We start from the raw sequence: 9,946 nt of genomic DNA, 5'->3' as shown, positions 1-9,946 counted from the left end.
GCACTGACTCATTAAATATCACATTTCAATTAAAATCGTATCCGCGCCACGTGACCCCATACAGAAGCAGCTCATTGGCTGATTCGCCGCGTGACGCGTCAACGCGGAAGTCGCCGCAGCGCCAAGAGAAAAATGGCGGCTGCCCGGTGCTGCTTGGTGCTGCTCCTCCTGTGCCGCTGTTCGGTGTCCGTCCTCGGTACCGGGCCGCCAGCGGCACCGGGTCCTGATCGCCAGGCCGCTGCAGTCGACAGTGGACACTTAACCGCAGAAACGGCAGAGGAGAAGCGGCGGGAAGAGGCGAGTCCGGATGATGCAGGAACCGACCAACAAGACGCGTCTGGACCCGAAACACCGGTCCCCCTTTCGAGCCCAGAGCCCAAAGACGATTTCCAGGAGGAGCTGGTGATCAGGCCGCTGCACTCCGGGGATATTTACGCCAGCTTCCAGTTCCGCACCCTGTGGGAAACTGATTTCACGAGAGGAGACAAGGGTAAGCTAACTGTTAGCTTCTCAACAGGAAACACCTGCAGTAGATGATAAGCAATAATTAATCACTCGATATCCATTAATAAAAACAACTACGGGGTTGCCAGGTTGGAGCAATCCTTCTCCAGCATGATGACATTGAGGTGTAGCCCCTGAAACTCTGAATATATTCACATTATAAGAATAACCAATATGATCATGTTACAATCATAAGAATAATCAATATAATCATGTTACAATCATAAGAATAATCAATATAATCATGGTACAACCATAAACACAGTCTAGGTCTTGTTTTTAGTTCAGATACACACTGTTAGACAGTCACGTTTGCTCCCTCTAACCCGTCACTGTGTATATTTCTCAGAGTCCCACTACCGGCTGTTTCCCAAGTCTCTGGGCCAGGTTATTTCCAAGTTCTCCGTTCGAGAGCTGCATATCTCCTTCACCCAGGGCCACTGGAGGACCATGCAGTGGGGCCAGCCCTTTCTGCCGTCGCCTCCTGGGGCTGAACTCTGGGTCTGGTTCCAGGACTCTGTGACAGAGTGAGTGCAGCCTTTCTAGACCTGCACCCGCTCTAAACCATTTTGCAGGAAAAACTGTAGAAGCGAGAGTATTACTGTTGAATAGAGACCAGGAAGACCTAAGTTGAGTTTTGCTTTGCGGATGGGAGCTTTCTGTGAGAACAGGTGTGCTGCTGTGTCCCTGTTGGCTCATCCATACTGCCCCTTCAACCAAAAGCAAGCTCTCTTCCATCGTGTAAAGCAGTATGAAGTAGACAAATGTATGAAATAACTCATTCAGTCATTAATGTATGGAAATTAATATTGTTGTGATCATTTTCCCTTAATGTATATCTACCAGGAATAAACCATGGACATAATGGCAACTTCATTTTTCATTTCCAGGTGATAAATAGGCATTTTAAAACAATACACTATAAAAACAATAACTTTAAGAAACAAAATGTCAGTGCTGTTTTTTATTTAGCTGCAGTCTTGAACATTAATATATAGTATGTACTTTTTAACATTTCCATTTTTCTGCCCTTTTTAGCGTGGATGGCATGTGGAAAGAGCTGTCTAATGTGTTGTCGGGGATCTTCTGTGCTTCACTTAACTTCATTGATTCCACCAACACTGTGCAGCCCAGTGCCTCTTTCAAACCACTGGGTATAAGCAATGGTACAGTGATGCTTCTTTAGTCTTTTGCATTTTGTAAAGCACAAGTGATGAGTCTGTGTAAAAGTTAATGGTGTGATTAGACAAGTTCAACTCAGGCCACATGCTGTTGCTTCAGTCTGTCCTGGAGTCACTGTACACATAATAACTGATTTTTTTTTTTTTTTTTGTGCACTTGAAGTGACGGACCATCGCTTTCTTCGCTATGCCACCCTGCCACGAGAGATTGTTTGCACTGAGAATTTGACGCCCTGGAAGAAACTTTTGCCATGTGGCTCTAAGGTGTGTGTCACTTCATTAATGGCTTTTCTAATAAGCCCCCAAATGCACTGTGTGTAGCTTTGTATAAAACTCCTACTGACATTTATTATGCCGTATCCCTTACAACCTCATGTGGAGTAAATATTCTTCAGATCTTATTTTCACACTCGCTTACAAACTTTACATCATTGACTGCCTGTAATTTTCTTCTGTTTCTTTTTGTGGCCGTGATGCATTTGCAGGCTGGCCTCGCTGTCCTGTTGAAGTCAGAGAAACTCTTCCACAGCAGTTTTCATTCCCAGGCAGTGCACATCAGACCTGTGTGTCAGGACTGGCAGTGCAAAACCACATCCTGGGAGCTGAGACAGGCACTGAATGTGGTCTTTGATTTGCACACCTCTGGACAGGGTAAACGAGGTGAGCAAAAGGCACATTCTTCATTCAGCCCACATGTAAGTTTAGCCTTTCTGAGGATTGTTAAGTAGTGTACAATAGTAGGAGAAAACCACAATGATGCCTTGACATCTTTGTGGCCGTAGTTAATTCAGCCTGTTTGTTCTTTCAGAGTGGACCCTGTTCAAGATGTTCTCTCGGACTGTGACGGAAGCTTGTCCACTGGCTTCCTCCAGTAAGATTTATGTTGACATCACAGACAACCCTCAGGTTTGACTCCTTATACATCTCTACTCTAAATGATTAGGTTTCTCTCTTAATTCACAGTAATGAAGCTTCCAAAGATTCACAAAGATGGATTAGTTTTAAAAAAACTGTTAAAGCCTCAAGGTAGAAATATTTAAGAGTTGTATCAGGTTAAAATGTCATAATATTTTGTAAACAATCCTTTTTACTGCAACTGTGTTGAGTATGATGTCATTTTGCAGGGGGAGCAGTTTGAGCTGAGCCCAGCCTCTCACCTGCTGAGCCAGGCAGTAGTGCTGGGGGACAGACGAACCTTCTCCGTCTACGATTTGACCCAGCAAGTCACTTTTGGAACAGTGCGCTCTCTCAACCTGCTGATCCGCTGGAAATCCAGTGAAGGTGCGTTAAAAACAGTAGAGCATGACACAAAGCTTTGTGTAACCGGCAGGTCGTAGTCTTAATTCTCCATGACGGATGACACAAGAAGTCTTCAAAGAAGTTTACCAAAAATGTACTGTATGCTTGTGTCACAGCTTATCATATTCTCCAACTCTGTTTTTTTTGCCAGTTTTCATTAAAATAAATTCTAAAACTTACTGGTAACCAGTGAAGACAGGTTAAAACTGAAGTGACATGAGCTTGCCTTTTGGATTTTTTTGTTAAATCTCAGAGGTTTGTGTTTTAAACATTAGCTGTGTTCAGTAGTTACAGTATATTTCTTCTCTCTCATGAAATGTTTGCCAGTGTTGACCATTAAGGGACCCTCTCTCGTGCTCCCCACCTGCAGGTGACATGCTGCGCCCCCTGCTTCATGCTGAGCGTTATGTGGCTGGTTATGGTCTGCAGACTGGAGAGATTCATACAGTGATGTACAACAACCACCCGTACAGGTCCTTCCCTGTACTCCTGCTGGACTCAGTGCCCTGGTATCTGCGTCTCTACATCCATACACTCACTGTCACCAGCAAGGGAAAGGATAACAAGCCCAGTGAGTCACTTCTGAAAACAAGCATGCATGTTGGGGTCTGCAATTAAATATTTACTACCGTCAACATGCTGATTTGACTGTGATTGATAAATGAATAAAAGCCAGTTAGTTCGTCATTTGTAATTGTCTTGCAAACATTTTAACAGGTACAAATGCAGCTTTTAAGATGGAAAAGACTATTCCCAGTGTTTGTATTCACCATTTTCTCTGGAAATATGGAGCTGCCATACCTGTTAAATGACTGCTAAGATTTCTACTAATGAAAGTTTTCTTCTCCTGAGATAATTAAAATTATTGTACTACATACTGGTATGCAATACTTCCCCAAGTTTCGCTGTATGAATGACTGTTAATGTGATTCCATGCAGATGCTTCTTTTCACCAGCAGGAGGAGAACATGAGTCAGATTTTCTGTCAAAAGTTGTGGTGAAAGACATTTTGGTCTCCTATGTTGGTGACTGTTGTTGGTTCAAACCATATTATCGGTAATATTAGTGTTGAATTATGGTGATGCCGTAGGCATATGTGTACACAACTTCTTTAATTTGCAGATGACTGTTGAGAAACACCAGTTTATGTGTTCAGTGGTTTCTCATGTCCCCCTTCCTCTGCCAGGCTACATCCACTACCAGCCATCCAAGGACCGTGTGAGGCCTCACTTGCTGGAGATGCTCGTGCAGCTTCCCCCCAACTCCGTCACAGAGGTTAAAGTGCAGTTTGAGAGGGCTCTGCTCAAGTGGACCGAGTACACTCCTGATCCCAACCACGGGTTCTATGTGGGGTATGCATGTAGGGTGTCTAGTTTTCAGAAGGTTCTGGAAGAGGACGCACTTATGTTTCCACTCATGTTACTTTAAAAGCCATGGAGTTGTAGGTTTTGTGAGGCATGTGTGAGTGGATGCTTTACTTTGGGGTTCTTTGCGTTCATTTTTTAGAATTTTTCTTTCTGACTTTCTAAATGACAAAAATGTGTTTCTTCAACATTTAGGTCTTCAGTAATCAGCTCTCTTGTACCAAGCATCGTCGCCATGGATACAAACAGCACTCTGGATCGGCCACTTTTCAGCAGCTTGTAAGCACAGAATTGATTAATTTCTGATGCCCTGGTTCTTATCCATCTGTTTGAGTTCCTGTTGAGAGGTACATTAATTTCCAAAGTCAAATGATCAAACTTCTCATCTTACTCCAGTTTTCCCTGTAAAGAGGAGTCCAGCTACTTTGTGCGCATCTACACAGAGCCACTTCTGGTCAACTTGCCGACTCCAGACTTCAGCATGCCTTATAATGTCATCTGCCTAACCTGCACTGTGGTGGCCGTGGGCTACGGCTCCCTGTACAACCTACTGACCCGGAGCTTTCAGATAGAAGAGCCCAGCCCAGGACTGGCCAAGCGGATAGCCAACATCATACGCAAGATGAGGGGCGTGCCGCCACTCTGAGGCTGGACACGAATGGCTGTGCTTTTAGAAAGGAAGGTTTCCTTTTGGAGAAACCTCTGGTAAGCATGTAATATTCAGGGAAAACTAAGTCGAGCACTGATCTGAATTTTTTTTAAAACGGTCAACTTGAGGGTTTTGTTTTCAAAAGGAGGTCGATGACTAATATATTCGGGATCTTTTTATGTCAGCTAAGATGGGGACATTGGTCTACTGAGAACTTTATGCTTCACAAGCAGAAGTAACCAAGGCTGTGCAGTGTGCTGCAGTGGTCACTGCATCCAGACACTTTGGTTTGAATCCAGAACTCCACAACACCTTGATGCAGCCACACTGTCACTGAGGTATTTTGTCATGCAGAGAAAACTATGGTGAAATGATGTTTCTGTAAATATGTGATTGGTTTGTCCGTACATTGCACTATAAAGCCCCTGAGCTCAGACAGAAAAGGACGAGCACCTTTGGTGTTATACTGCGTTCCTAAACTGCCGATTGCCATTCCCTTACTAGGAAAGATGAAATGGACCAGAATGTCACATTTTAACAAACCTCAAGTTATGACAAAGCATCAAATAAGTCTGCAGTACTGAGTTTCCCACCAATAAGTATGCTAAACACAGCACTAAGGTTGGACTGTGCCAGATCCAGAAGTATTTGCTTTGTATTTAATAGTTCCTGATGCTTTTGCATTCAACAGAGAAAAAACACATATATCCAAACAAATAGTAGAAACCAAGTACGAACCTTCCCCCCAAGTTGAACATATCCTTAAGCAAATGCATTACTTGTCTGGAGCTACTTGTTCTATAAAAAGGAGCAGCCCTCTTACCCAGTTAGATGCATATTTGAATGTTAAAGGTTAGTGTCTGCAAGTTCTTTGCCTTTATAAGTCAAGATGATGTCTGTCATTATGGAAATTAACATACTATGAATTACTTCCATAAGTTAGTTTTAATCTTTTCAGTAACAACAACACTGTCCTGTGTTATATTTGGGTATTCTGCTTCACTTGCTCTGAAAGTGTGCAGAATGTGAATTTTTGAAATGTGCATGTGGCAAAACCTTCTGTCTTTCCAATAAACTGACAAACGTCTTCTCATCATTTTATTCAGATTACTTACAGTGTAAAAAGGTGTACTGTTCTACGCTGCACCAGAGCAAGGATTTTATTACTTCCCATTGAGTGCCCACATTTTTGTGTAAACAAACTTGGCCCCACTTATGGCAGATTCAGAGAGAACACAGACGTCTCTGTGTTTGGCCAGTCAGCGAATCTCACCCCTGCATGTTTGGCAGCAGCGTGGAACAAAAACACAGAGAAAAAAGCAGCATTCCACAAGAGCTATGTTCATATCTGGTTAGCTGCAAACTGTTTGCTCTCTAAGCCAGTAGGTGTACACAGCCCGAGAACAAACTGTGAGTATGTAGCCCAACGTTTGAGTTTCTCATGAGCACACCCTCAGAAATCAGTGACTTGGCTCAATTCTTAGTGACATGACTTTATTTAGCACATATGTTTGAGGTTTCCTAGACAAGTGCTTTTTTAGCAGCTGCTGTAAATTCTGAAATGAAATTTTGCTGTTTATATAAAAAGTTTGAGCAACAGTGTTGAAATGCTCAAGCACCAGAAGTTCTTGGCCACCTCTCTGAATAGTTTTGGGTTTTTTTGCCAGTAACCACTTTCCATTCTTGGCATGTTTAATAATTGTTTTTGCAGTCAAGTTATTTCCTTAAAAGCCCATAAAAGAGACCTGTGAAATTTAAGACCTGTGACTAGCGAGGTGCTAAATGTACAACACATTTCTCGGTTGTGGAAACTTGTTTATTTCTTGAAAAACATAAACACAAAATGCTTCATGCCCTGAAACTGCAACAGGAACAGATACAAAATTTAGAATATACAGTACTACTACCTATATAATACTCTCACATCTGAAATGTTTCTCATATCAGAGTATTACTACTTCAGTCCTAGACTTAAAATGCAAACATGCTTCAGGTCTTGTTAACATTGTAAGTGGCGCACAGCCAAATAATCCCTTTCCCGTTCAGGATGTTCTTCAAAGCAACCACTTTTTCTTCATATGAAAGTGTTTTCAGATTGGCATACAAGGCAAAAAAGATTAAAAGCAAATGTTGGTGGACAATCCTTCTGGCTGTGTCATAACAGATCAGGAGACTGTTCTGCAATTGCTGTTTTTCCAAGTGTAGTGTAGAAAAACTATTCACAAGATCTTGCAGATTTTTGTTTGATACCGAAATTGACTTTATTAACAAATTAAGGAGACTACTCTCCCCCCTAATGAATCACACTTTGTGCAAATCACTGCTCAAATATTATACCAAGGTGTGCTACTATGAAAATGTGAACATTATCCATTTTCTATGTTGCTGGATGAAAGAAACCAAACGTGCACAGGTGTAGCTGAGCTATTAGCTGTCCGGTCAGCAGGGCTTGCTGCAGGCGTGGCCGCAGGTTGTCCTGCAGCACTTCTGCTCTCCTGGACACTGGCCGTCATGGTAGCAGTACTCTGCACACATGGGGGTGCCCTGAGGTGGAGCGCAGCGGCCCGGCTTCACTGACAAAGCAAAGGCAAAACTCATGTGATTACAAAGACACTATAAACGGGGAGTTTTCTGAGTTCATATCTAACCTGTGTACGGTGCAGTGCACTCGTGTCCACATCCATTGTAGCAGCACTTCTCCTTAGTAGGGCAGTCGCTGTCATTAGAGCAAAACTCAGCACACATTCCTGAACCCCAGTGCCGGCGAGGACACACTCCTGGTTTTGCTGAAGAAAAAGAGAAACTCATATATACAAAAGAGCTATAACATAAATTCTGGAAAATATGTTTTTTGATTGGAAGGGACTTTTTGTTGCACTGTGGACAGTCCATGCTTGATTTCCACATCAGGTTTGAGAAGATTTAACAGCTGCCCCCACTTGAGAAAAAGTTAATCATACTGAAAGCTGGAGGGACACAGACAGCTCCACAGTCAAAGACACAGCATTTGTGGTCTGCAGGACAGTCTTCATCACACACACAGCCCTTATGTGATGGTACAACATTAAGGCGACGTGGGCAGTGTCCTGGTTTTGGAAGAGTCACTGAGAGAAAGAGGCAGCGAAGCAGAAAACGAATGAGATCAGCTGTGGAGACTGGGATAACATAAAGGTGTCTGCTTCCAAACAACTTGGTTGCATGATGAAACAGACAAACATGCACTTTTTGGAAAGAACAAATAAACAATACATTAAAGACATATTGACATGAGTCAAAAGAACACTTACCTGTTAAATTACGGTCAGCTGCTGCTGCAAAAGCTGCGTTAAAGTGTAGATATGCACTGAGTGCTAAAATCAGTGCACAAACCACAGACCAGTGTTTCTCCATGTTAACTTTTCGTTCACAAAAACGCACTCCTGTCTGGACGAATATCCCAGTGCACAACCAACCAACACACTGAGCAGTCTGCCGGGTCCTTGTGCCTGTAGATTTAAATTCTCATCAGTGCAATTTAGAGCTACTGAGCTGCAGCAGCAGCCACACCTTTATCACAAGCTGATAATTATAGTATTTGTGTAAACTTTGTTTTTAAATCCTGTAGTATTTTATTTTTTACTATTTTATTTCTGTATTTATTTAAGTCTTTTATTGTACGTAGAACTACTTACTGAGCCTGAGCAGCAGGGCCCGCCAAAACAAATCTCAAAGGCTGGTGATTGGATTGTTTGGATCCTGGGCGTGTACCGATGTTTGCGAGACCTATTCTTATTGGCCAGCTCATTTGCCAATCACATGTCACCTTGTGACGTCATCGTGGCCGCCACTGTTTGCAAACAGCGGGAGCTGTGGTTGTAAACAACTTTCTGTTGTGGTCACAAACATGTTTTTGTTATTTTGGTTTCGATGGATTAATCACCGGGCCTTCGTTCTTCCAAACGAGCTTCCGTTTGTTTTTTTTCGCCCACAAGCCAAAGTTCGACAACTGCGACACAAGCTAGCAGGTAAGATGCTAACGGCTCCCGGTGGCAAACCGGCACAAAATGCGACACGTTGTCGTGTTTGGCACCTCAGGGCCGCCGTGGAAGCTTCACTGGGACTGTGTGACTGAAAGTCTTAACATTTGAGTTTGTAGAAATAATGTTTGTAAAGACAAAGGCAGTGGTGGGGATGGAGGGTTGAAATGACACTGACTTTAGAAAAGGTATGTGTGTTTTACTGTGTTTGTTTATTCTCTCTGTCTTCAGATGATCTGTCCAAACTAGCCTCTGGTGCAGTAGCATTTTAAATGACTCTTTCAAACAGGAGATTTTCTGTGTCAGTCTATGGTAAAGTGTTTATTACACTGCACATTTAACATGTACATCCCTTCACTATCCCACACTCACATGTATGTGCTGCCTGGTCCTTTCATTTAGGGAGCAGCTTATGTCTCCCTGCTGCAGTTGACAGTGGACGGCACATTAATGAGATCATCTGCTCTGGGACATTTTGCTTCAGCATGGGGCAGTGTGCATTTTTGCATGTACCAGATTCAGGCTGGCCAGGTCCCCTCTCCTGTGAGACTACATCTGATTCCCCCTGATACTGATAACGTGGCGCCGGTGCACTCTGCTGTGTTGTAGTGTGCCAGTCACACACACAATATGTCAGCATTAAATTTCTAGGTCAAGCGTGTAAAGCTTCAGGTTTATGAATAGGTTGGCCAACCACTTTCAATAAAGGTTTCAGTGGAAAGTAGTTCTAATGAAAACTGCACTGTCAAGTCTGTAGATTATCTGAGTAACAAGGATAGTGTTTAGAAAAAATACCACAAATGAAAAAGGCTCCATTATGGGGGAAAAGTCCTGTATTGAAAATTGTAGTGAAATAGATGGAAGTATTCTCAGGAAAATGTACTTGAAATGTTGTAAAATACATTATAAACTCTGGATAGTTTGATCTGTAAT

At 42.7% G+C, this 9,946-nt stretch overlaps 2 protein-coding genes across 3 annotated transcripts; one reads left to right on the top strand and one right to left on the bottom strand.

The window, feature by feature from the left end:
- Positions 1-98: 98 nt before the first annotated feature.
- On the top strand, positions 99-6,093 carry pigt (phosphatidylinositol glycan anchor biosynthesis, class T). Its single transcript, XM_026333446.1, has 11 exons — positions 99-490; positions 854-1,031; positions 1,543-1,670; positions 1,849-1,949; positions 2,171-2,345; positions 2,494-2,591; positions 2,810-2,966; positions 3,355-3,555; positions 4,171-4,336; positions 4,544-4,627; positions 4,745-6,093. The coding sequence occupies exons 1-11, from the start codon at positions 133-135 to the stop codon at positions 4,992-4,994; spliced, it is 1,896 nt and encodes a 631-aa protein (XP_026189231.1). The 5' UTR covers positions 99-132; the 3' UTR covers positions 4,995-6,093.
- Positions 6,094-6,799: 706 nt separating this feature from the next.
- wfdc2 (WAP four-disulfide core domain 2) lies at positions 6,800-8,431 on the bottom strand. 2 transcript variants are annotated; one of them, XM_026332075.1, is made up of 4 exons: positions 8,285-8,431; positions 7,958-8,101; positions 7,646-7,783; positions 6,800-7,570 (listed from the first exon to the last, which is right to left on the bottom strand). In XM_026332075.1, the coding sequence occupies exons 1-4, from the start codon at positions 8,385-8,387 to the stop codon at positions 7,437-7,439; spliced, it is 519 nt and encodes a 172-aa protein (XP_026187860.1). In that variant the 5' UTR covers positions 8,388-8,431; the 3' UTR covers positions 6,800-7,436. The 2 variants fall into 2 exon arrangements, with proteins under 2 accessions (XP_026187860.1, XP_026187861.1); XM_026332076.1 differs by lacking the exon at positions 7,958-8,101.
- Positions 8,432-9,946: the final 1,515 nt, after the last annotated feature.

Source organism: Mastacembelus armatus, chromosome 7, assembly GCF_900324485.2.
Source record: "Mastacembelus armatus chromosome 7, fMasArm1.2, whole genome shotgun sequence".
Lineage (NCBI taxonomy): Eukaryota > Metazoa > Chordata > Actinopteri > Synbranchiformes > Mastacembelidae > Mastacembelus > Mastacembelus armatus.
The sequence above is the reverse complement of the archived record's forward strand: the minus strand, read 5'-3'. Positions and strand labels throughout refer to the sequence as shown.

Bases quoted from the DNA above. Each gene is read 5' to 3' on its own strand.
- pigt (XM_026333446.1), top strand. From the start codon at position 133: ATGGCGGCTGCCCGGTGCTGCTTGGTGCTGCTCCTCCTGTGCCGCTGT. The intron at 1,032-1,542 runs GTGAGTGCAGCC...TGCCCTTTTTAG, and splicing joins TTCCAGGACTCTGTGACAGA to CGTGGATGGCATGTGGAAAG. The intron at 3,556-4,170 runs GTGAGTCACTTC...TTCCTCTGCCAG, and splicing joins GGGAAAGGATAACAAGCCCA to GCTACATCCACTACCAGCCA.
- wfdc2 (XM_026332075.1), bottom strand. From the start codon at position 8,387: ATGGAGAAACACTGGTCTGTGGTTTGTGCACTGATTTTAGCACTCAGT. The intron at 8,102-8,284 runs GTAAGTGTTCTT...TCTTTCTCTCAG, and splicing joins AGCTGACCGTAATTTAACAG to TGACTCTTCCAAAACCAGGA. The intron at 7,571-7,645 runs GTTAGATATGAA...TTGCTTTGTCAG, and splicing joins GTGCACTGCACCGTACACAG to TGAAGCCGGGCCGCTGCGCT.